This window comes from Echinococcus granulosus, assembly GCF_000524195.1.
Source record: "Echinococcus granulosus chromosome Unknown EG_S00088, whole genome shotgun sequence".
Lineage (NCBI taxonomy): Eukaryota > Metazoa > Platyhelminthes > Cestoda > Cyclophyllidea > Taeniidae > Echinococcus > Echinococcus granulosus.
Window position 1 is genome coordinate 47,216 of NW_020170468.1, and position 27,157 is coordinate 74,372.

Consider the following 27,157-nt stretch of genomic DNA (forward strand, 5'->3'; position numbering starts at 1 on the left):
TTTTCCTTTGCTTTGTTTTATCAACGATGCTCCTTGGACTTTCCATATTCATTTAGTATTAGTGGCAGAGAAGAAAAAATGTGTTATATAACCAAGTCTGCTACTTACTTTTTAGGTGTGGGAAAGTTTACTGTGTGTATCAATCAAGGCGCTACTTATGTTATCTGTTAGTAGGTATTTACGGACCTATTTTGCACTGTGGTTCCCAATTACATCGAAATTATTGTAGTACTCTTGCATAAAGCTCAGATTCAACAGATTGCAACAGAATGACAAAAAAGTAAAGCAAAATAAGGGTGGCTTTTTCTGCTATCTACATTTAATTTGTTAATAAAAACATCAAAATTGAAAGCGAAATGAAGAAATATAAATGTAAGAATTGTCCATAGCAGTCAATTCATTCATGTGATAAATTATTTGTAATAATATTCAAACGGTGTAATTTGGGTAGTAAATGTTTTTAAAGAATATCTAAAGAGGAAATAAATTAATGTTCAAGAAAGGTACGCGAATAAGGTGTTGGAAAGAAATTGACCACAAATTAGTGAATAGTACGTTTAGGTAGTGCTTTTGAATAATTTATCCCGTCGAGCCGAAGATCCCATATCAGCCTTTACGTTGATGATCCTAAAAATTGGAATTCGACATGTTAACGCTCCTTTCTCGGCGTTGCAACACGTATCCTAACATTTGTAAATGAAAACTAATCTGAACACATTTGCCGTTAAATTGCAACATATACACTTGAAGTAATACTGAGTAATTTCTACAATTTTACAAAGTTCCTAATTTGGATACCCCACTTAAATATGTCACAGCTATTAAAGTGCTCTACACCTGCTCGAATGCCTGACTGACAGAGAATATCCGTGTCGACGTTGATGGTAGAGGTAGTCTGAGGTGCGGCTAATGTAAAGCCGGCTTTTTGAATGCTCGTGAATACTTCTGGTGCAGTGGAAGGAGTGACGCCTTGCAGTTGCATCAAAAGAGGTGTGCAGAGGGCAGCAGAGCCAGGAAAGAGGTGGTAGGAATTCACGGGGGCACCGAAGCCGGCGCTATTGCTCCAATTCAAGGTTGGCTGCGAGACCGGGTAGCTGACGAAGTCTAAAATCTCCGCTGACGTCGCACGCGAAAGTTCAACTTTTGTTTGAGCACCTGTTGCGGTGTTGGTGATGGCGTGACCCTGCTTGTTCGCCATCACCATTTGAACAGCCTGCTCTGATATAAAGCGCACGAAGGCTTCTCCAGATGGCTCGCCCTTTATGCAAATGTCAAACAGAAAGGCTGATTTCTGAATGTGTAAATATAGATGGATACTTATACTTCTAAAAATATGCAAATATTTAGACATTTAATAATATGCCAAATTGTATTGTGCATTAACAAATATAAAGGAAATTATTCAGGCCCATTTTTTATTTTACTAATTACTTTTGGCCCAGTCCACTGTGTTATAGTTAATAGATTCAATTTAACAGTAGGATAATCCTTTAAAAAGTGCAGCAATTCGATATTTGTTTCAGTTTGCATTCGACTGCCCGCGCTCTTCGGTTCCTGCGTCGGCTTAACCCTTTGACCATGCCTATACCCTTCTAGTTCTTCTTTTAGTAAATAATAAGTTACGCTTCTTATTAGTTTATGAGGAAACTCTAGGGAAGACCCAGAAATCCACATTGGTAACATCCTAAGCCGGGCCTATCAAAGTTAAAACAGCTTTGTTTTGCCAACTGTTTACCAAAAAGGAAAGGGGTTAGAAGAGCACAATTTCCAATCTTACACAATAATCTTCCATGGAACGAAACCAGAATTCAATGAATTGTGACTAGCCTCAAGGAAAGGCTTACTGTTTCATCGAACGAAACAACTCCTATAATAGTCCAATGGGGTGCTATTTTTCCTTTCCCTAATTTTAGTTTTAGGCAAACATTCCCATGAAAAATGGTCGCTACAGAATGCGGTAGCTAAAGAGCGCCATCTAGTTTCTAGTGCCACATCTCAAATGGCACCTTTAATCAAGTCTGCCTTGCATAGGATGTGAATCAACCAGTAGTAACTTCTATATCGTCTAGCAGCTGATAACACTTCTCAGAAAGACTTCCTACGGTAGAAACAGAAGAGTCTACAGCCTCTCGTTTCTCTGGCAAGTTAATACATAATCTTTTTTCCCTAATAGTATAACTTGGAAGGCTCGGGGCGCTTCGCAAGCTTGCTACTGTTTTAGCTACGGTCATCCTCCCAAAATCATTTATGTTAGTATCTGTGACCAGTCGAAATCCATCTGTTTTGAAATTTCAACCGAAGCATGATTAAGCGATCATCACGATTTAAGTTCCACCTATTTCACTTTTCTTTTGGCATAATATTTATAGTGTATTGCATGAAGATGCTTTGAACGATAGTAATTAATTGCACCTGTTAGATCCAAACTTATCCTGTTAAATCCTTTACCATTTACATTTGCACCGAACGTTAAATTTTGTATTTGTGCTTAGGCAAGATCGTTACCGTAGCAGTATAGATTAGATGGATTCCATGCAGATTGACGGCCTGCCAGTAGACGCCCAAAAAGTTCAAGATGTCATTGACTGTTGTTCCCGGAGGCATGCCTTTCATTCTCATCAGATGACTCGCCCATAGATTTGAAGCTTCTGGCGGAAAACCACCAAGAGAAGTTAATGTGGTCAAAGCCATTGGTGGGATATTCAGTAGAGGCATTGTGAAAGTGGGACTTGGTATAAGTAGGCCTTTTGGAGCACTTGTAAACACGGATGGATTCTGAATTTCTAAGAGAGGTCCAGTCTGTGAAAGGAATGAATCTTGGTCGTATGCTGAAGGCCAGACCCGGGGGAAGATATCCGTTGACTGCTTCAGAACCGCATTCATGACCTGTGAATAGGGGTGGAGTCTAAACCTAGCTGCTTGAAAAGTTTGAATGTAACATCCAAATCGCTTCTTAGATCTAAAATAGCTGGAGAGGAATAGTGAGTGTAGCATTATGAAATCATGGTTCATATCCTGATGTTTCGCTCCTCATTTTGGAAGTATAATTCAGCTCAGACAAGCATGCTGGCTAAGTTATGGCGATGATGAATAAAATAATTCCAAGTAAGCTATTGGGGGTTCTAAAGTCATCGACTAACCTGATTGACCTCAGCAGGTGTGGACCTAAACAATTCAATATATCGGTTTCCAATGTGCTGACGGTGATTTTTGAGGGCTCTTTCCGCTGCCGCGTCTGTTGCAAACATGACAAATGCGTCACCGGTGGCTCGACCGTCCTTGCGGTTGACAAAGAGGATGCCCTCCCTATCGAATTGAACTTGGCAGTCGGTTTTTGCAAAAAAGGCGATCTTCAAAGGGTGCAACATGAAAGTGCAAGTTTAAGATAAATTGACAAATTGTTCGGAGCGAAATGTTTGAAAAATCTCAGTCCAAGAAACCCTTTCCCGGCAGAATCTACGAAGCCTCCCAGTAACCAGAAGTGCTCAAAGTAGCTGTGTTGAGAAATCATTGCGAAAAATTATTTTCAACTTAATTCGAAATATTTATGATTTGTGTAATTTACTAAATAAGACAGCATAATTTCCTACTGTTAGTATAATGTTTATGTAGTTTTTCTACAAATATTAACTTTGTTACATAAAGTAACTTCTTACTGGCTGAAAATTCATTCATCTTGTTTTAAGATAAACTGCCATGTTGTGTCGCCCTGTTTTAGATCGAAACATTTACGTATATTTTGGCACCTTCTATAACTCAAATTCATGGATTCCAATCAGCCATTTATTTTCCTTTAATTTTGCCGACTAGAGAAGAGGCCAACGAATTGTTACTCACTAGTTGGTTTATACTACTCATGGTAGACTTGATGAGATAATTTGAAGAAGGGTAAAACAGTTGCACACAGTTGCACGCATAACCCGACCGCAGCTCAAAAAATCAGCTTTTTGCCGTACCAACGCTCACCTTCATCCCAGATGTGGACATATTTTACGCCTCTCCTCCTTCAATGAAAATGAAAATAAATTCTGGATGCTGAAAAAAGCCAGACCAGTTACACTTTTCATTTCAAGGCACTTTTTGTTGGGAATATCATGCCTTCCTAGATTAATTGAGCTATATTCTTTAATACCTGTCTTTTCATCCTCATGCCTGACACAGCTGCACCAATTCAGAAATAATTTGCATTTTTTGGTAAAACTAACTTCTATCCGACTAGCAAGGAGTGGAAATTTGGCGCTGATATGCACGTATAATTAACTAACATGCGTAGCTGAAACGGACATCGTAGTCTCATCTGTAGGCATTCATCAGCGGTGTTTGATTTCATGGCATTTAGATACTAGATCAGAGAGTTATTAAACTGCCGACTATAGCTGTATCATAGCTGTCAGTTAAACTCCATGTGTATTTAACTTTTTGTGCTATATAAGATGTAATTTTGCAAGCAGTTCTAAGATCAAAGTAGTAGCAGATTGTCCTCTGTGCTATAAGTCGAGCTGATTCAATTATTATTCAAAGTTTTTGGAGTCTACAGATTAATCAGCACTATGAGTTTTCTTTGACCAGTGGTGAATCCATTTAAAAATTGAAAATATTGAAAAAGCATGATGGTTGCATAAATCATGACTCTAAGTTCAAATATCTGATAAATGAACACTGATATATCATTTGTTCTTAGATACTTGCGTAATAATAGTTTCGTCCTTATTAAAAACTAGTTTGAACAAAATTCTGCAAGAATGCTTGATACAATTTCAAGTTTTACGCTATTGATCAAAGTGGTGCTAGGAAAACTTTCTAAGTTATAGGATTGCTGTAAAAGTTCGTGCTGTAATTCGCAGACACTTGCGAAATGCCTTTATATCCATTGTAAGGCAAGGCTTGCCTCGGTCGGTACGCCCTATTGTGCTTTGTACTGTATTTATTCTATTATTATCGCCTATAAAATGTTTGCAAATTCTGAAGTTATTCTGCAGTGTCTGCTTCACGAACCCAGATTAACCCGGTTTCATGGCTCTGGCTGCAGAGGCTTCTCCCATAGCTTCTCTTCCTGCGTACTCGTCCGCTCGTCTAGAAGTGGTGGAAATAATTTGGTCATCATGATGATGGTAAATCCACTCAATGGTGGATAAGTCATGTAGTTGAGAGGGACCTTCTACTCCTTAGCAGTAATAATGCACCATTAAAGGCTGCTAATGCGCATAATAATTCGGGACTGAGTGGTAGCAAAACACTTCCTTTACACCTGCATCGTGCAGCCAGAGATGCTAATATATCTCAAACCCTGTCAATTCTATGTTCTTTACCTCTTCACTTCTTCCACTCCGTGCCAACTCACTATTTTCAGTGCGCTTGCTGACTGACGGACTAACATGAGATGAAAAATGCCCTTGGCATTGCAACTTTTGTCAAGCGAACAAACACATCAACGCCTGTCCCCAAACAAATGATCATCCCACCATCCCATTACCGCACTGTTCCACTACACTTCCCTACCAGCTCACTAACCCACCATTCTAACAATCCATCAAGCTAACCACACTTCACCCAACCTCATGAAAACTGTGCTGCCTTTGTGTGTGTGAGTGTAGGTTTGGTGAATTGCAGATGCAATTATCCATTAGTAATTGTTCAATTGGTAAGATCCGTCTTACCCATACAACTCAACACGACTGGAAAGTGAGGAACATAATTTTCACATGAGAAGCCTTCATGACTAGTTAATGAGTTAGAACAAGGTACCACTCTTGCGAGACATCGCGCACTCCCATGCCATCACAAACATTGATGGTGAGAAGTCCTTATACTGTACTTTGGATGTGATATGATGGGAGGACAATGCTGTCTCACTCCCTTCCCCAAGCTCATCCTCATACTCATCGTCATTTCCATCCTCTGCATTCCACTGACAATACGTCCATTCTAATGATTTCATCTCCATTTGGAAATGGGCAATCATCTCTCCACATCTGAAGCAGAATGGACAATTGGAGGGACATCAAAGTGAGGTAGAAGCGAAGGTGGCTGTGGACAGTGTTTTTTTGCTTATAAAAATGAAGCACTTGGTAGAAGTGAAATTGGTGAACTCTTGTTTCACTGTGGAAAGGTTATAAATTGCGATGCGGATTACTTCAGTAAATATAATATTCCAAACAAATTTCTGAAGTTATTAAATTTTACCATAAAAACTGCATGAACTTCTTCGGTTTCCCGGTGTTTATTAAGTTAAATTAAGTAGTTGCTGGACTCGGCTCTATGAAAGCTATCCTTCCTGGCATTAACCTTTTGTAATTTTACGTCAATTACAGCGATTCTGCACTACACGATTTAATCCCCGATCAAGATTGCTTATGAGGGTATGGGTAACACTTAAGTAGAAATGCAATTACGCCGGCAAAAAGAAGTTGAAAATGAAATTCAGCCTAGTTTGGGGAAAAAAGTATCGGAGCTTAGGAATGTCGTATGCCCAAGCAAACAGCTGCTTACGATTTCTTCTGCAGACACAATGTAAGGCAGGCCTCTCATTCGAAGTAATGACTGCGATGGTGTTGTAAACCTGCTCAGGTAAACCTCCGCTTCCTGCGTCTCACCTGAAGGCCACATGAAGGAATAATAAAGCATGAGCCATTTAGACAACTTCTCAGGTGAATTCACTTACTTACTGTTTGTGATAGCTTTTTCATTATTCGCAACATCTAGTTTTGATCACACTTCAAATTTAAAACCCAAAGACGTTTATTTTATTTATAAGAAAGGTAGTGCTTTGACTGAGCTTCCCTCACCGCCTAGCAGACGGCCACTATTTCCCTTTGCAATAACCTTCCCCTTTGTTAACTAAAAGATTGTGCGTTGTGGCATTACAGATTGAAATATGTTAAGACATAAAATAGTTTCTGCTATCAATGCCTCCTTTTTAAAAAATGAATAGTCAACTCCTTCTTATGAGCCAGTAAAGCCCTATTAACTCCACCTTGGGCAACAGCAACAAATTCAGCCGATTGAGCAGCGTAAATCTCGATGTAGCGTTGATTCATGTGATGCTTGTGTTTTCTCAACGCCAAATCACGCTGTTCGCGGCTGGTAAAGCGAATCACGGCCTCGCCGTTGCGTCGACCAGCCTTACTGAGGACCAGCGCGATGCCACCGGGTGCGATATTGAGACCGCGAAAGAAGTGCTGGACCTCTGCGTCTGTCGTCTGCCATGGCAGGCCGCGTGCTCGCACCACAACGTCTTCCACCACCACTTCCGTGCTCTTTCTGACAAAAGCGTTGTGAATTTGTCGTATGGTCCAGTAATATTGCTTTCAGAATTGTCAGTTTCGCTAAATTAATTTATAACTCACTATAATGCTTCTTTTGCTGCAAAAACAAATCTAATAATACACCGAAAGGTGGGAACTCATCCCCATTGGGTAAATGTGTTAAACGGTATTGTTTGAAATCCCATAGATATACACAAATGCAATCGTAATATGTTTGAATTATCAAGAACTCATTTTGAATAAATATGAGTAAGTCGTATTTACTTTAGTAGCTTCAAATTGCAAGCTTCTCGCGAAAACCGCCTATGCTAGATAAATCTTCAACCATGGGGATGCGATTACTAATTTGGCTATCAAAAACCGAGAAAACTGAAAATAATTTTTGCACAAATGCGGTATTTCATGCATCAAACCATACAGAATATTTGATACGAAAGCTCCCCAGATGAGTTAACTGGAATCTTTTAGAGTGTACAACATTGGATCTGCCAATTTTCGGTGACGCTATTGCAGTAATACTTTAACCGTTTGTTCAATTGCTGGCTTTATTAACGGGCCACTTTGGGGTTTTGCTACTTCACCTACCTAGGACGGACTGGCTTCTAGGCCATGACAGTAGCCTCAGCTCTTCTGTACGTTGACAATAATATTCTGCTCTAATATGATGGCTTTTTTTATCTTCAGGAAAGTCTTAGGATGCTAAATTGGTGGAAGTGGAAAGCGAACCCTATCTTAAAGGACAACCATCCCGATTTCTAATGCTAGGCGGTAAACCTTAGCGGGGCGGAAGGAGTGCATATGTTGTGGGTGGGAAAATCTGTGATAACTCCTAACAGAAGGATTGGAAACGAGGTCCATCTTCAACAGCTACCCCAGTCCCGTGTCCTGCTGGAAAGCTTTTAACAACTGAAGCGGCACTAGCCATAGCCATGAACCATCTGAAAAGTTTAATTACGGAGCTGTTTACCTTACCTGTATGTAGGCATCAATTATGTGAACACGCCATACTTCCTTCGCTTCTCTACTAGCTGGATGGAACCCAGATAGATGTAAAGTGGGCAGCGCAGAAGGGAGCACAATGTGGCAAGAAGGAATAGACTCAAGACCCTACCCCAACGTAACTATGTTAAACCGCGTCCCTTGGCGTATGATTCCGCTTTTGGGTCAGTGTTACTCAGAATAGCGATGGACAAACGTGATGGTCTGCATATTCAAGTTTTTTCCAATGTAGTTATCAAGCAGGACGAAACTCCATATCCAGTGGAATTGCCAAAAGGAATCAGTGACACTGCATGAAAGTTCGATGACTGACACGGTTGGCTCGGGGATGTTTTCTTTACAGCGCCAATCACGTTGTGACAGCCACCGGGGGAGCTTGGCAATGCGAAGCGTCAGGGATGACGCTCAAAAAGAGCGAGGGGCTATGTAACAGGTGATTTTTTTGCTTTACTCCCTGTTTCAGTGATGGGCCACCTAGGGGCTCCGCCGTTGGCATGGCCTTCGGGCCTTGCCAATGGTCCTAATTCATGCTGAATACCAGCGTTACATTTTCTGCCTGAATATCATGTCTTCTTTCAACTTCTGGGATGCCTTGGGATCCTATATTTACACACTGCATCGTTAACCAGCCTCGTAGAATAAGACACAATGCATGTAGATTCTTAAGCAACATTTTTTGCATTTATTTTACCTTAACTTAAGTCGTTTAAAAAACGGTAGTAGGGTGCTTTAAAATAGGGCCGGAATATAAGTAATGTTTTAAAGTATTTTCCAAACTGAACGTCAAGCGACGAACAATAGTTAGGCAAAATCTGGGTTTCAAAACGCACTATAAACGAACTAAGTAATTTCCTACTTTAAAATTTTCATATAATTAACAGAGGTCAAATGTCACCTTAAAAACCAAAAAAATTTGGAATAAAACTACTGAAATATGGGGAAACGAACAGCAAATCGCAAAAAAATTTTCCTTTAATTTGACCAAATTCCACAGAAGCAATTGAGTGATTATATTAAACATCGTGCTGGTCAAAACAACTTATCAGTATTCTTAAGTGAATCTAGTGACTTTAACAACGACCTGTCAGGATGAGTTAAAGCATCATTAATAGTCCTAAGGTCAGTGATTTTCCAGTGTATTCAAAAAGTAACAACAGTGCTGGAAGTTTGGCAAGATTAACCGTCCACTCTTGCTAAAGATACCGTTCCACACCATGGGCATTCTTTATGGTGTAGCAGTTACTTAGGCTAGGAATTAGACTGAACGCCCAGTATGCAGTCGGCATTCCGGGCGTGTGAATACGTGACCATGTTTATGATTTAACGGTGGTACCATTTTTCAGTCCCAATGTTTTTCGCATCACATATCTCGCTTTCATAAACAACAACTTAGAAGAATAATGGTGTGCGATTAAATCATGGTTATCAATGTTTACAATTTTAGGCTTTAATAGAACATACTGCACAGAGAAGGTATAGAAGAACTGGAATGTGCTTTGCAGGAAATCGCTGACTTACATAAATTTTGGTTGGTAGTGGATGTTTATGCCCTCATACACATTCCAGTCAGCCCCTAAAATTGCAGTAATTTGCCGAATCTTACCATCAGCAGTCATTTTTGCGCAAAGTTTAGCCATAGTGCGACAGTAGAGACGAGGCCAGTAGCCCAGCTGTTGGCACTGCAGGGACCTCTCATTTTGTAACAAGGAATTCCCATTCACCAGCGAATTCACAACCGCAGTAGTCCAAATGGCTTGTTCGGATGCGATACTGGACAGAAAGTCCGGAGTAGAGAGATTCAAATCTATGGAATTAGCAAAGCAATTGTGGGAAATAGTTTTCATTTCGGTTAGAAACAGTTTATGATGCATTAATTGCATTGACAACCTACCTTGCATCATTTCTGTGAGAGTAAGGCGGGATTGAGTATTCGGATAAAGCAGCATGTAGACCTTCTTCAGATCAATGAATCGACAAAGGTAAGGAAAGCTTGCGTAGGTCTTGTCCATAGGTTGAGTGAGAGTTGGGTGTAGAACTAATCGCAATCCTACTCCGCCATCAACAGCCAGCTCGAAGTGGGACTTCCTTGACACATTTGATGATTCAGAACCGTTGCAAACATGATAGAGACCTTGACTTCTTAGCCATGTATCAAGCTTGGAATCATAATAAAATGCGTTTTATCCATAAAACTGGAATAAAATTCGACTAAAGGCCAAATTTAGCCAAGCATGCTCTACAAAGAAATCAGAAGCTGCTTTTTCTTCATATGAGAACACCATATATTATAAATATAGGTAAAGTCTTGTCGTTAGATAAGAAAAACTATTTGAAATTATTCATTCGAAATAAATGGGGAGATCTAGTGTTCATTTTTTGTATAATAGTATTTTCAGCTCGAATTGGATGCAGGGGGCTCACTACGATACTTAACTTACGGATTCCAAGGCTTCTAAAAGGGAAGGAGCATCTCTAAGGTCTGTTACTTTAAGGCCCGTGAAATTGATGCATTCTTCAGAAATATCCACCTCTTCTTGACACGAAATGTCCATCAACTTCTCGCCTTTGTTTGATACTTCAGAATAGCAGCTGAAGTGAGGCTGTCTGACGTACATTTGCCATTCTGGACCCGTTGTCTGCAAAAAACAATTAACATCTTATTTCGATTGATACAGAACTATAAAAATAGGAGGCTACATTTCAAATCTCTTATTTACCTTAAAATTAACATTACCTACCAGATGATTCGGATGAGATAACCGGCGTATTATTAATGATCATCTGCGTCATTCGTAATTGTCTTCGACTCTTTGATTTGTATAAGAATTTACTGAATCGAGAGCCCCAAGGCAGTTCATAAATTCTTGCGCTCTAGAGTTGAGCCGCCTTCCAGCAATTCGTAACGACTAGCGATTATTCTATCGCAAATTAGCGTTCATCCTCCAATTCACGTCGGGTTTATTGTAATTTCAATACCGTGAAATAGAAATGACAATGCCTTCCGAGGATTTCAGGTCAACTTATGTTGAGAGTACAGAATGCTCTGTTTCGTCTAACTTTTGGTAAGGGCTAATTAACTAAAATTCAGTCCCGTTTTTGGAGAGGTGAGTGGTTAATTTTCTTTAAGAAAATGCAATTTCACGGTACAAGACTGTGTAAACGTGCATAGATAAGCCCTAGACATACGACCTATTATGGAGTGCTGTGATCGGTAGTAACCAGCACTCGGTTCCAAACTTGGTTAGCTGGCCTGCGAACCCACTCATCTCGGTGGCATTGTTACAATGGCAAAGCCGGCAGTGACCACCAATTCGTTACTTGCCTGGGCCTGTGTACAGGCTGCCTTTGCGGCGCTGAAAGACACGGTGCGTGTGCGTGGATGTGTGCACGCACGTACAGGCGTGCGTGCTAGCCTAGAGTTGAACGCCGGTTGAAGCATGTCGTGGATTCGACTGAAAGAGGTCACCGCCAGAGTGCAGGTTGGTGTACGCAGAAGGCAGTTGTGTGCAAGTATTCGTCGACCAGATAAACAATACTTTAGTACTAAAACGCATCCTGCTTGATTAACCCCAGGGTCACTGGCGGGTCATAAGGAAAACAAAAAATTTTTTCCACACATCAGGTCATTAGATTTGTTGCCCAGGCTGTGTTGGATGCTGGGGAGCTTATCAGAAGGTCTAGAGTGAATTGGAGCATAATTATACAGAAGGCGACGTAAGCAGTTTATATATTTCTGTGTTAAAGTGGGGATTTTTAAAGCGTATTCCATATATGTTTACCTTCCAAGGCCAACTTGATTTATGAATACTGCATGACTCAGCAATATTCCGACTTCTTTTGTTAATGCCCAGTTTTATTTTCTGGGGCCTAATTGTGTGCGTATAATTTAAACACAAGTAGTCTGATGTTCAGTATGCACAATTTGCGGTAGCGCTTTACACCAACAGTGCAATATACTTAACTTTATTTCAAGAATGGCCCTTATTTACCTACTATCTTATCAACACGAATAAAATAGTCAGCTTTCAAACAGGTCACTTGCAAACTTCAACCAGTATGGGGCTTTCCACTAGTATTGAAACAGTTTTTTACTCATGACTTTCGACAATTCATTATCAAGGTTTGTTAATAGATTGGACTCTCTTGGTCCTCGTAACGTCGAATTTGGACCTACTGTCTTCCAAAGAGATTGATAATTTTACGGCTATGCCTACTTCTTTTCGCCATTCCTACCGACCCACTAAGTGCATAGTCTTAAAATCTTTTTCTGCAACCTACGAGGTGGCATCAGGCAAAACCTTATTCACCTCGGCCCCTAGGAATCCGTGTTTCTTCATTTTTCCAAATATTTGCACTTTTCTACATGTCGATTAAAATTATTTTGTCCGAAAATGGCAACGCAAAAAATAATAGCAAATACTGAATATTCTCCCATGAATCGAGAACTAAAAGTGGAATGCTTGGACATATACACACCTTGAGAAAGCCAGTTCACTTCTTTTATTCCTCCTTCGAATAAAAGGTGGTAAATCCTTTTTCACCCAAATTCTTGATCACAAAAGTAATCCGATACATGCAATCAGACTGAGCCTACATTCCAATAAAAGCATAGACCAGCGTTTCTAAGTTAATGAAGTTTTTGTCCAATTGCCATTTTGGGGCATGGTTTCTTAAGTCTTAATAATGACGCCGATATATTACGTTTTGCAACACAAACCTACCGATTGTGCATGGATGTCGAAAATTTTGGCCGTGAGCATAGAAACAGCACTCTCATCGGTGCCCAATTCCGCGCCCTGCTTACCAAAGGATGCGATTTGCAGAAGCACCAGATAATCAGGCTGCTGTTGTTCCTCCAGGTGGTTCAGTTCTGCCTCAAAAATGGCTCCACTTACTGCAGCTTTCCTTTCACTGTCCATGCCTGCACCGGCAGAGTAGATCTGTGAACTCTCGACGAGACGGTCAATCAGAGGCGAGTAGCAGGGCGAAGTGCCCTTAATTGATTCCCCTTGGGTGTTGGACATGTGAGCGTGGCCTATAAGCGTGCACATAGCTGTCTTAGGGGAGGGGTGCTCCTGCTTGCTCCTGTGCTCACACCATGCACGCCTCCGGCACCTGATTGGTCAGTGAAGCGGCACGCCCGTTGAGTACCAATCAATGATCACGAATCACGTGCACGAGAATGAGTGCCTGCGTGCGTACGTGCGTGCGTTGGAGTGCTTGAGAGAGGAAAGCAAGAAATGAATTTGAAGACATCTGTAATTGTTTCTGTCCGTCGCCGGAAGTGGATGGGGTAATTACCTCTCCCTCTTTTGACTGCCATTTCTCTGGTTGCCAGCTCAAGTGTACCTCAGTTCAGCGAAGCAATTATATTGCTTGCAGCTGGAAATAGCTGCTTTAAGAATGGACCCTCGTGATTATTTGTGCCTCTAGAACCATCTGACCAATTTTGCAGGTCATCTAATCAGTGAGTGGTGCAAACAGGAATTGTGAAGTGTATCAAATATGGACAATTTGGTATTTTAAGAACCATGCATTGTTTTTACTTATTGTTTAGCATCAGTAGTAAAGCTTTCAGAGCTTTTTGTAGTACGTTTCTAGGGGAACCGGAAGCAATCGGAGATGGCTGCTTACCACCAGCTTAGAAACGGTTTTTAATCTTTGGATTTAACCGTAGGTGATCAGAAGAAGCAGTCAATTTTTAATGAAGCGGAAATTGAATAAAGCTTGCGTGATTATTATCTATGGCAGGCTAAAGAATTGTAATCCAAGTACTTGGGGAATTTTAACTCATCTCTTCACACATTTGTGTTATAAAGGGAAATTATGCACGAAAATGCTAAATCGTACACACGCACACCAAGTGGGCTCCTGTTACTTGACTATTCTAAGGTACCATGGTCCGTGATTCTAAAATATCGTTAAAAAGTTATAAATGGGGTATTTATGGCCTCTTCAAGGTCTGTAGGTAAAATTTTTATTTATTGTGTTTTCCATTGCATTTCCCAGCATCTTTTAATGCTTGTTTTTGGATACCGGCATTATGAAATTTCAAAATCATTCTAACCGATGTCAAGTTTCAAATCATTTAAGAATTCACAGCACTTTCTGAGATAAAAATGTCCTGTACTCTTGCTTCTCTTCTATAATAAACCTGTTTTTTCCTATACATTTCTTTTCAAACTAAACTAGCAAACCATTTTTAGAAATTTAATTCATTAAGATTTATTTATGCTTTGGGACCATCTTTTTTGTATAACGGAATAGCTAATCAATTCAATTTGAATTTTGGCATTTAGTTTACTAGCATCGTTAACTTTCGATTTCCCAAGTTTGTGCATAATATGCAATCGTTGAAAATTACAGTGGGAATTTCATACTTCCCCACCCTATGGTCTCACTTATGTAGAGGATGCTGACGCGAGTTTAAGGTAAGAAGAAATCGCTTTCTTTGATGGATCGCCAAATTTGCCAGAACTGTGACAGTCGTACGCAAATGCCATACTTTTTCAAGTACCATATCAAAATATAAAACAAATACCAATAACAAACGCAAAGGAATTTTTGGAATGGTTTCAAAGAAGTCCATTTAATACACTTTCCAAAGCCAGAAGTTCATCTTCTTGCCTCACAACCAAATCCTCCTTTAACCAATGGATTTCAGCCCCGTCCTGCCAGCAGACGGCCAGACAGCCACTGCAACCTCTGGCTACAGAGAAATCAACCACCCTACGCTCTCTGATGGTGCCAATGATGAGGGTTTGAGCACGGGGCTTCATAGTTGCTTGCTCCCCATCGAGTAGGGTCCATGCTATAATGTCGCCGTCCGTAGCTAGACAGTAGGTCACATTTGGACGATGGGGGGACCAGATAACCTTTCTGACACCGATTGAGGGCCGATCAGATTGTACCTTGATCAGCCACTTGAAGATGGGATGTGGATGGTGAGTCAGGTAGAGAGCTAGCTGCCCATCTGAGTAACCTGCGGCCGAATGCTATTTATTTCAGTCTTACATAATCTTTTGCAACCTTTTTTCACTTCATTTTTATTTGGTCTTTGCGTTACCTATGTCAACTTGCTGATTTCAATGCCTAAAAAGGTTTTCAAGCATAAGTGGCACACTTTAACTCTTTAGATAATGGGCTAGAAAGTCCTTTATTATGTTAATTAATTGTGTCCATGGAATTATTTATTGGCTTTCCACCGGGTGGGAGGAAGAATTATGCTAAAAATAAAAACTCCTAAATCTTTAGGAACTCTAGTTTAGTGTTTCACCGGAAAAATTGGATTTGTTCTTACAAGAAAAATAGAAATCCTATGCTTTAAGCTGTAAATTAGGATAGATAAATCAATATAAAAGCTACAAAGCATATGCTACTGACTAACCCCACAGGCGTAACTTCACCTCAAAATGTTAAACTCAACTTGACCTTAAATATCACGGAAATAATCAGATTATCAATTAGATCTGCAGTGCCTATGGCAGGAAAATGAGTACAATTTATTTATACGAGCTATATATCTCACAAATAAGTAATAAAAAGGTACTGAAAAGTAAATTACTCGAGGAACATAAGAGCTGTGCAGCATATCCCCTAGAATCATCCACACTAAGCAATCGGTCTCAAACAAGGTATTCATATTGCAATGATTTACAGATCAGACAGTTTTCCGACGTTCAAAAAGAGCTATACAATGAATGGCTAGCGTCTATTGGAATTTGGACTTGCTCTCGCTAGAAATAACTCCATTTTGGTTGGAAATACAACGTAACTTTCGAATTTCACTTCTAAATCAAATTGATCAAATAAAAATGGTTTTTCAAGTATAATTCATGGTCGAGATAGAAAAAAAGGGAACAGTAAATAGCTTTTGCATCAAAGCGTTGAATACTGTTTCATTAATCACTTCGTTCATAAGTAGTTGAAGTAAATCTTTAAGACACTATGCACGAAATATTGATGTTTACATCTGAAGCACTGTGAAAGCAGGAATTTCTCAATTTTATTACGATATCAGTTCAAAAAAGCCTTAAACTGGCATAAAAAGTGGGGATCACTTGGCCCACCCAATATAAACATAAACAAAAAGCATAAGTGCGTTTGCAACGACATCTCCGTTCCTGTTCATTAAATAAACTCCACACTAACATCTGCTACTTATTTACGCCAAAGTAGTACTTACCTGCAATCAGAACATTTGGCAGGAAGGGATGCAAAGCAAGACAGGTGACAGCTGCATCGGCAAAAGACAGCTTGAAGTCTCTGGGATAGATGCACTGACTAGGCACGCGGCACTTTTGTCTGATGTTGCCGTCCGCTGATCCAATGAAGAATTTGTCTGACGTTCGACATACTTCTAGACATGTTGTGAATGGAGCCAGAGAAACGTTGATCCCGCTGGAGACTGGGCGCTTATGAGAAACAGCCACACTTTGCAGTTATAACTGCAACCTTTTTAGTAGCATAAGGTTTTGCAGACCGCGAGAGTGGTTCGAGTATGTGGTTTAATATCCTGATTCAAAGGTAGGGCTTTATTTTTGATTAAAGAAACAAATTCAGCTTATCACTTATATGTACAAGCCATATCGGAGTAACCACTTATTTTTACGCTAAAATACCACTTTGCGCATGGCGGGAGGACTGTATCATACAGTAAACGGTTCCATTGGATCATTTCGCCATAGAATAAAGGCAATAGCGAAAGCATTTAAGGGAGTTAAGTATAACAGCCCTACCAAATGGCTGCCTTGAGTATCATAAGTAAACCTTGCTAGTTGAATCAGCCGAGCACGGCCGCCAGGTCGCAGTCCCAAATCAGCACTCGGCCCGATAATATCACAACTCCTCTTAGGCTGCAAACGCAGAGCCATCCAAATGTTCACATTTCCTCGATTATCAAGGGAGCAGAACTGAAAACTGTTGGATAAGATCGATTCTCGCATTAATGACTTCAGTGCGACGATCGGGGACGTTGGAAAGGTTCTGAAATCGGAACTTTTATCTTCCTCCGAAAAAGCAAAAGAAGCCAAGTAGTCTGGTGATTTCGCATGCTCAAAGATCTTGGGAAGGAAAGAGCCCTGCTTCGAAACATTATCGGACGGATAAAGAGGAGATATTTCGGAACCTATAGCCCAGACAACCAAAGTTCCGTCACTAAGGCCTCCCACTATCTATTTGAGTAAAGTCATGATTGGGTCTATTCAAGCTTAACCTACCATAGTAAACTCTGAGCTGGTTTCTGATAGCACAGATACTATCCCATCTCCATATCCCCAGACATCACCGATGCCACGTCCAGACATCGGCAAAAGTCCAGGACACTTCAGTGCATGCTCGAGGGTTCCTTGACCAGAATGGTCATTGACTTTCCAAACGCACGCTAAATCGCCAGGTAAAGGGCCTCGTAGATTTTCCATACTATGAGGCTGAAGTTAAATACTTATATTGAAAAGGAATGGCTAACCGACTTTAGTCGATGAAGAGTGAGGAGGTGGTGGTCCAAGAACTTGCAGTGAACGCATTCCAACTCAGCCAGTGTCTGTTGGTCTTGACTAGGAATAACTAAGTTGTGTGGTTTGTGAGCATGTTGGTTAGACGTTAAAGAATGTTCTTCACAATCCCCTTCTAGAAGCATGAGTACTGTTTTCAAGCTCGTCTTCAGTCGATTCAAAGTCGAGACGGAGAATCGTTCATTGTTTCTGGGAGAATCCGATGAATGATTACTTTGGAAGGACGAGTTCAAAGCTGTTCAGTCAAATCTCTCGTCAGTTGAAGGATCAAAACAACAAACTGCTACGCAGTTTAAAAACTAAAAACACTGCCAAAACTATTAATAGAATGAATTCGTTAAAAAAAATTTCGGCACATAGTACTACGTGAAGGTACTGCTCTTATTCTGCTAAAATGGATGACATTCTGACTTATTTGCCAAAACCTTGATGCGCCTTGACAAGTCAGGAAACCTACGGGCATAGCGGACGTGTCCCGAATGACCGCCTTCGTAGGCTGGAGGGATCTGAGTCCATGACGAGTAAGGAGCCGTTCGTGACCTCTCAGTTTGTACCTCCCTAGAGAGGCAATCATCCATTGTCTGCGACTGAGCATGGGAAAGCTCTACCTGACAAAGCCGCAGAACGTAACTAGAGTACGCATCCATTGGCTGGAGGTTGAAGATCTCTCGAAAATCACCCAAACCTAGTTCTATAATCCGAAGAAGTTCTTTCCCCCTTTCAATCTGGCGCCTGCGATTTAGCGACATAAACTCATTGCTTAGGCTTTCAGCAATGTCATTTTCTATCCTCATCTGTGTTGGTGATTTTGAGCAATTTCGTTTGGTCTGTTCTCCATTACATGCATAAACTGTAAAATACTGAAAATCAGATGGGGTCATAATCTGTTGATTTTCTAAAGTTCCGGCGTTCTGGTTTGTCGGTAATACAGCTGATCGATATTCCAGTTCACCTAATGAAGATTCAGCTGGAAAATTCACTCCTCCTTTCTGAGGTGATACAGGATCCAACAACGTAAAGTCACTTTCAAGCTTACAATCCTGAGAACAGCTTTCTTTTTTAGGGGAAGAATCAGCATTCGAGTGGTTAATACTGCTTAATGGTTCATTACCAGACATTCCTACCAATTTCATATCGTTTTGGGGGCATCATCAGAAGGTTTCTTACCTATAGGCAGTCGTGATCTCCTAATAGAACTCTTTTCTTTATATTGTTCAGTGACAGAACCAAGATTTGATACAGTTGGTAATCTACTTGTTTTTATATTGGGTATTTCGGCAGACGATCCTTTTGATGCCACTAAATTGACAGATGCTTTTGCCGATTTAGCAGGACTTTTGCTCTTTGAATTCGATTTTTTTGTGGAACAACTCCTCAGGGGGTGTCTTCGAGATTTCCTGTCTGACATGATTACACTACTAGGAATAAATTCCTAAGAAACATCAATCAGTTTGAAAAATCGCGTGTCGCTATTTCCAACCGTTGATTAATACAAACTAACACAGGACAATCAGAAAAGAAGCTTGTATTAGACAGGTAAGCATTAACCAAAATAAATTACTTCCCTAGTTTATCAAAGGATTTAGTTGATGGGAAGGAAGATTTTCTTTAAGACTCAACATCCAATATATTCTGATTGGCCAACAGTTATGTGATATAAATATCAAGTGGCTTCATTTGTAGTGTCTACAGTTGTCACACAACTGTTAGTCTGTTACGAAAATTAGCTCTCATGCAAGGACTTTTTGTGTCTTTGGTTATTGTGAACCAGATATTATGTAGTGATACGAGTCCTCCCTGAGGTCGTGAAAAGCATATTGGGATAGGCGCCTATGCACACAGCGGACAGCTATGCTGCCGAACGGAAATAGGAGCCTTAAAGATTTAAGTGCTCGTGTAGTCAAACTTACATAAAACATATGGCTAGTCATTCTTAATGCTGGATTTTCCACGCTACCCAAGTCCTTTTAAGTATTGATAATTCGTCAAATGTCTTAGCGTAGATACCATTTTCTACAAGTTAAAACCGAAATAGCGCTAAGATAGCATTGGATAGACATAACGTTTCCCGCACTCCCAAAGCCTCTCTCAAGAGCGCTTCCAATGCCGCTTGCATTTACCACCATCGACTAGTCACAAAATCCCAAACCTCCTAAGGCAAGGTTCTACACGCTGATACCGAAACCTAGTCCGTGCACAGTCGCACAGGCAGTGGGTCAAACACCGCCGGTACTACCCCACAATTGACAAGACATCAACTCAAGTATAGGCCTCTCGAGAATGGGACGATCATACCCTCCCTCCCGGAAATCATGCGCCTTAAGAACATCAAGCAGTTCTTGTGGAGAGACTGCAACAAAACAAGAGCAGTCACAAGTACTAAATACGTTGAGGTGAGAGCTATTAGCGATGGATAGAAAGTCTGGACAACGGACGCAAGTAGTTTCTCGACGTAGGAAACATGAAAGATGCGAGGTGTACAGGGAAAACAGTAGACGATAAGGGCTGACAGGGATGGGAGGGAGTGGGACAAGAAGTTATCGCAGATTCTAATTAATATGGCCCCCAGCGGCTGAGGACCTCTCGGCCAGTCTATACCAACGGCAAGCCCGCTTTGGCCCGACACTGACACACCGTGGCGCGTTGCATAAATTGATTCCGCGACTGATCCCGCACGACCTTAGGAACGAGTTACACAACAAGGGTATTTAGGGTTAAGAGCACCAGCTTATTGCTGCTTTCAGGAATCGCAAAGAGCCAACTCCATTTGTAAAGGGCAACATTCTGAACTCAGACACACCTTAAGAAAGTCCTCCAGTTCAATGGCGCCATTTTCCAGGGCCTGTGAAAGGTAGTATAGCACATCCCCAATCGCCTGTTCTTCTGCGAAGGCCTCAACTAGCCTGGGGCAAGAGACCAGAAATAAAACTATAATAAAGAAATAGATCACCACGAATTTCCAAACAGCAACAGAGGTTTACGATTTCTAGTTAAAACGGTGAGCTATGACTGTCATAGTTTGAGTACTAATATCGCCGATATCCCAGCTTCAGTGAAATTCACATTTGTATCATGGAGTTAGGATTATCCGCTTATGTCGCCACTTTCTTGACGATCATATAGTAACACGGTCTAAACGCGAGACGGCAGAATCGATACAGCCACAGAAAGTCATGATCTCTAACGAATGAAGAATTTGGCTTAGTGGTAAATTGCACCAAGCGAGCCAAAGGATTGTGGAATTTCTTTCCGACAATGTTAATCATTAAATTGAGTGACGCAGCTTAGGGTGGGTACTATGTCAACCAAAATCCTAAACCAATTGGAATAAGCAGAATAGCTGCCTGAATTTAATCACATAAATTACACGGCAATAAGATGGAGACATCTTTCGTCACAGCATTATGAAAATGATGGGGGGAAATTGGCTAAATGAAGTAGGGCAAGGCTAAAGGCTTGCCTTTGTTTTTTCTCAGTAGATGGCTGATCATAACGAGAAAACAACGGCACTGCACCACAATACGCATGTGCAAGATGCTACAGAGCCAGATTTGGAAACGCACCCACAATATTCACAAAACATCCCATCGCTGGTTAAAAAACAAGAATTAAGTCACAAATTGCAAGCCGTAAGATACATCTCAATGTCAAAAGTAAGGGAAACGAGTTTCGCCACGTTGCCTCGCTTTTTTATCAGTCCGAAAAAGCTACTGACGGTGGCCGAATCGCAAACTTGGATTAATTGCACCACTTCTTGAGACACTATATCAAAACAGGACCCAGCAAAAAAAACTTTAAAGGAGCGAAACCTTACTGCCGATAGACAGGCCTCGTGGTATCAACAACCGAGTCGTAGTCCACTTTGACATTCGCCTCCTGTTTCAGCTTTCGATAGGCCTCCTTGTACTCCCTTGTCTTATCCTCCAACTCAAGCGTCAGAGATTGTATCTGCTCCTGTAGAAAAGAATGGAGAAGGGAGAGTGATAATATAACTTATTTAGAAAGGAAAAAAATAAACAGTTGTGGACAGGAAGAGATATGGGTATATAGACGTTTACCAGCTCGGAGAGCATCTGCGCTTGGATAGTGACGAGGTTGTCAGCGTGCGAGATAAGGTCCTTTTGCGTCGATTCGAGCGACTGGATCTCGCAGCTCAGATCGTCCACCACCTCGCGTTGCACATTGTTCAACTTATCCATGACAGCGGATCGAAGCGACAACAACAGCTGTTCCTCCTCCGACACTACACCTGAAGTGGAAGTGCTTGCGAGGTAAGTACTTCATTGCTACCAACGCACAGTTGATTGCGACTATAGACAGTACTTTTCGCCAATATTTCCCAAAAATTTCGAAAGTAGCTTATATGCTGACGTCAATAGTGGACGTTGTCAACCAAGGAATTTCGTGAGGGAGTAATTTTTGACAAATGAAGTTTTGTCTCCTTTAAGTAATAGGTAGCAGAATAAACCGCTCCGGTTGGCTTAAAGAGCGGATGGCAAAACACTACCTCCAGTCTGAGACCTTAAAAGATCAACTGAAGAAACCGGTATAAGAGCACTATAAGTACACAATTCACTTTGTTAAACACAAAAATGTCAGTTCCCAAACTATTTAAATGGTATACGACGTGAATAGGCCTTGCACAATTTTACTAACACGTATTAGCGGGGCTGAGGTGAAAGGCATAAAAGACCTAAGTAAAACATAAATCAGGCAGATTAATCAGATACATGATGAACTCAAAGTGCTACCAATCCCCATACATATTATGCTACCACTTACGGTTAAACGGAATTTAAGAATCCGCAATAAAAATATTTTATAAAAGAAAAAAAGCGAAAAACTAAACAAGGCCACACTCATATCAGGTGTGAACACTGAGGTTTGATAACAATATGAGAGGGATAAATAACAGTCCTCACAGGATGCAAGACATTTGTGTTTAATCAGTGTCAGGATGGACGGTAAATCCGAAATTCAACTATATAAAGCTGGTAGATTCATAAAGAGCGAATCCAGTCAGGCTAAAAGCTACCAATCTAATCGAGCAGTAACAGTGTGTTCTTAGCCCTCGCATAGAGGGTCTAGAAAAAACCTCGAGTTAATTGATTTCAGCCCACTTCTTAGAGTAGCATTTGAAACCACACAAAATGGTGTGGGCCTCTTCGGTGCTACCTACCGGTTAACTCAACAACTTTTCAAGCCACCACGGCTACATAATTAACCAATAAAACGTTAAATTTTGAAAAACTTATTAAGCAAATAAAGGCTAGCGAAAATGATAGGCATGGTATAATGGTGGTTTTTACTCTAACATCCACTGAACATTCGAACATCCACTCAAGCCTTTGTTGTGAAGATAGATTTATTGGATAATCAGTTAAAATAAACATCGGTAGTGAGAAATGTGTACCCCTTTTTGGAAGCAGAAAACCCACACAAAATTGTGTACAAAATCGCTCATACGTAGAGATTAATCATAAGACCACTACCAGTCATCAAACAGTTAACGCGTCGTACTTGCAGGAAAGCTGGTGGCGCTGCCCATGAAGGTTGACGCAGTGGAGACAGTGGGCATGGAAGGCATGACCCCACCAAAAAGGGAGGACTGTGGCGTAGCGCTGCCACTCAGAGCGGGATTAGTGGACCCTGGCAGGCCTGGCATTCCTCCCCATCCCACCCCAGGCATCCCATATGCGTAACCGTTCGAGGCTTTCATAACAAAAAAGGAGAACAAATTACCCACGGATCAAGTGTGGTCATCACTATATGATGAAATTGTGACATTCCGCATTCATGCTCGGAAAACCAAACAAGAAAGCCTTACTGCGCATCTAAATGTAGAGGTGAACGAAGGGTTTACGCGCGGCAGACGCCAATAGGGTGATTGAAGTGTGGGTGTAACGTTATATTTCAAAGGAACCATTCCCACAGCCTAGATTGGGTGGATATCCCACAGCTAAAGCATATTTAAAGTGGTTTGTTATTCTCGACGAAAGGGAAACGAAAATGCAAAAAATTTCTTAGGCCCAAAGGTAACAGTGAGTTGACAAATGGTTTGACACCTGACGCTTAGCATTGGATAGGCACTGAAACGCAAAAATAAAGGTACCCAATTACAAAAGACACTGTATACCAGTGGATGCAACGGGTGTTGTCGTTATAACTTGGCATGGTAATTGGTCTATCATAACGTTGCGTAATTTGATCCAGACCAATTGAATCACACCATTTCAAAGGCAATAACACACACTTCTTATACGCCGAAATAAAGTATGGGCAACTGACGCTGTTTTATAATGAAGTTTGATAGTGTCGAATAATTTACAACAGAAAATAAATAATAGCGTTCACAATCCCTAAAAAGGTAAGGATTCACCAATTAAATACATTTCTGTACAGCCCTCGTAAAAACGGTGAGGTTTCAACCCTCACAACTCATTTAGCACATAAAACATGGACACTAGACTTTTGATTTATGCAACATTGCCAGAGGTTAAGAGAAAACATGGCTTCCGGGAGATTATGACTTCCGATAGCTAAAAAATGAGGAAACATACACGTAATGTTGGCGTTAAATCCAACAGAGCCGGTTGTGGGCTTGGAAAAGACTGGTGTTCGCTGACCAAAGACATTCTGAAGAATCTCTAAAAGGCCTTGTGTTGATGAATCCGGCTGCGAAAGAACAATGTTCCAACGATGAAAATGTAGCGTGGCATATGTAGTCGAGGTAGGTCATCAATACACTTACAAAGTTCCACTCTGATAGATAAGGAAGGAAGATCTTTCCATTTGTGTCAACGTTTGGGCCAGCTTTAATCTGCATGCTCGAGGTTGGACGGACATAAGCGATGGGAGGATGATAAGGGTGTTGACGGACAAAATAAACAGCTAATGGGATGTTGTACACGTTTCCCATGTATTTGACGGGTATAGTCCCTTCCATACAAAGAAGCTTGCTAGTTTGCCCATTTTCAAAAGCTGAAAAAATAGCTGCAAATGAAAGCCACTCTTACTGAAATCTTGCAGCTTTACTTGAAGACTATGATAAGCCTGAGATGCCTTTTCAATATCAATTCTTGCCGCTTCACGATATTTGTACTAAAAATCAAAATGGATGACATTGACACATTCCAAGTGGACCAAAGAACACCTGTGAGTGACTAGATTTAGGAACCATATTCGATATATAATCAAAACCTCGTCTCTGCTATTAATAAGTAACAACAAAACCTGCTGCTTTCGGACTGCACGACTAAGATGCGGAAATCCAGCGACAAAATAGGGACTACATTAAAAGCTGGCAAAACCACGCCTCTATTGACAGAAGAGAATTTATAGCTTAACCGAGGACAATGTCTTGTAGCCGATAAAGGAAAAAAGCATTTTCACTTAGGCAGAAATAGAGTGAGCACTCAAAATTCTAGCGATTAATATTAATTCACACGCGCATAAATATGTGGCAAGCATGCGAATTTAGAGTCCAGGTATAAATTCGGACTTTAAAAACAACTGCCGCGGGAAATAATACCCAATCAACTGTGCGAGACACTTACATTCACCAGACCATGAACAAGAGAAGCAGACTGACTCGACATTATCAGAGAAACTGAAATTAGATCGCGCGCACTGGCCGAACTACAAAACAAAACAAGAATGGTAGTATTTAGACTTGTCAAGTTGACATTTCAAAGACACTTAAACAATTAGAATTGCATATGGCTTGACATTTTTTTTTTAAAAGTCAGTCAACACCTGGAGTGTAACTGGGCCAAATACATGACATTTTACAAATGTTTACGAAAAGTTCTGTCTTCAAAGGACATATTTCCATCTAAAAACTTTAGCCTATTTATAAGAGTTTAGGTGTTTTAAAACTATACAATAATGTAGATTTGTAGCAAACTGTCGATTTGTTCAGTTACCGCCTCTAGAATCGCCAGACCTTACTCAATATTTCATGAATGAAAAATGGAGCTGAATATTCTCTTTAGCAAATTTTATCAGTATTTTTAGTAGCATCCTGTAAATACGATAGTGGTTTACCCCTTGGCACTGATGAGGCGCCACTTTTGTACTTCGAATAAGCCCCTTTTACCTCACCGGGTGGGCCCGCCTTTTGGGCCATGCCAATAGCTTAGACACCTTCCCTGCGCTGAATATATATTCTGCCCGAGTATTGTGTCTTCTTTTATCTTCAGGGAGTCCTGAGACGCTACAATCCATTTCTTCGTATTTCTTATGAGTGCAAAAAAAGTGCTAAATACAAATAAAAGGCCGATCAAATTGCATAGAGACAGTTTGGGCAAGTTCACTGGCATTATAGTGCATTATTCTACTCTTATTGATGAAAATGGAAGTCGCCAAGGTAGTTTTAGCCCTTTGTTTGGTCAAAGCGCCTAAGTCTTGACTTTTTAAGCAATGCCTGGCCAAAAGTTCGCCCAAATTCAAATGAATTTATTATTTCTGAATATTTTTCTGAGTCGCTATCACGGATATTTGATTTGAACATACGTTTGGGATTCAAATATGGGTCTAATGCATGAATTAATGACCAGATATAAGGTCTTTGTAAAGTGAGAGTTATATGTTAAATCCTGTCGCCGAATGCCCTTATGCTTCAGGAGATCGCGCGCATGTGGACTTTAGTCGTTGCTTATGCCTGCCTTTTGTTTCAGATCCTTTGACTTAATCAGGAGATAATGCATTCGTAAAAAAGGGGATGTCGTAGAGGTATTAAAGTCCTGTGAGATCTGATCATTTGAATCCTTGCTGTAGGCCGACGGTATTTCCTCAGGCAGTAAGTTTTCCATCACTTTCGCTTGTTATCTGAGAAGCGTATCCTAGTAACCGTAGGTTAAAGAGCTTCCTTATTATTTTCAGTATCTGCTCTGATGCTCCTCTTGGGTGGTGTCCTCTTGCAACATAGATTTGGTGGACTCCTTTCTTTCGTTAGTATTTAGCCCTCTTCCTCCATATCCGAAGGGTAAGGTTTCCTTACAGTGACGCATTTTATCATGGCGAAAAGGGTGCCACAAGAGTAATGATTTCGACATAGAGAATGATTTGTTGGAAAAAATGGGATTTCCAATGTACTTTGGAAGATAACACAAATTTATACAGCTGTATTAGGTTTCCTTCTTGGTAGGTTAACGGATGATTGTGCCTATCTTAATACTGCAGGTCAATCTAGAATAAGATTGGCCTGCGTATGTACGCATAAATGAAAATCTTTTTCGTCGCTTCCAGCAATCGGGGTGTGTATTTTGGTGCATTGTGCTTCGATACTTCAGTATTTGAGTAATATGCAATGGTACTCACATTTTTAGGATCAGTGACCATTTCTTAAGAGTGCAGCATCAGTGAATGCATGCACAGATT

General features: G+C 40.7%; 3 protein-coding genes across 3 annotated transcripts; all 3 read right to left on the reverse strand. All coding sequences in view use genetic code 11, as the record gives it.

Moving 5' to 3' along the window:
• Nucleotides 1-627: 627 nt before the first annotated feature.
• Nucleotides 628-3,368, reverse strand: EGR_07824 (Epithelial splicing regulatory protein; the record flags this gene model as incomplete). Its single annotated transcript, XM_024497073.1, has 4 exons — nt 628-683; nt 838-1,258; nt 2,506-2,886; nt 3,141-3,368. 4 exons carry the CDS (start codon nt 3,366-3,368, stop codon nt 628-630), a joined length of 1,086 nt encoding a protein of 361 aa, XP_024348484.1.
• Nucleotides 3,369-5,000: 1,632 nt separating this feature from the next.
• EGR_07825 (Epithelial splicing regulatory protein) lies at nt 5,001-13,315 on the reverse strand (the record flags this gene model as incomplete). The annotated part of the gene is made up of 7 exons (XM_024497074.1): nt 5,001-5,073; nt 5,769-5,908; nt 6,490-6,559; nt 6,937-7,260; nt 9,783-10,420; nt 10,703-10,900; nt 12,986-13,315. 7 exons carry the CDS (start codon nt 13,313-13,315, stop codon nt 5,001-5,003), a joined length of 1,773 nt encoding a protein of 590 aa, XP_024348485.1.
• Nucleotides 13,316-14,839: 1,524 nt separating this feature from the next.
• On the reverse strand, nt 14,840-25,374 carry EGR_07826 (Tumor susceptibility gene 101 protein; the record flags this gene model as incomplete). The annotated part of the gene is made up of 15 exons (XM_024497075.1): nt 14,840-15,246; nt 16,450-16,678; nt 17,003-17,437; nt 17,483-17,692; nt 17,731-17,828; nt 18,234-18,765; nt 20,375-20,455; nt 20,577-20,679; nt 21,591-21,730; nt 21,835-22,025; nt 23,297-23,488; nt 24,337-24,451; nt 24,528-24,757; nt 24,793-24,877; nt 25,333-25,374. The coding sequence occupies 15 exons, from the start codon at nt 25,372-25,374 to the stop codon at nt 14,840-14,842; spliced, it is 3,090 nt and encodes a 1,029-aa protein (XP_024348486.1).
• Between the last annotated feature and the right edge of the window lie 1,783 nt (nt 25,375-27,157).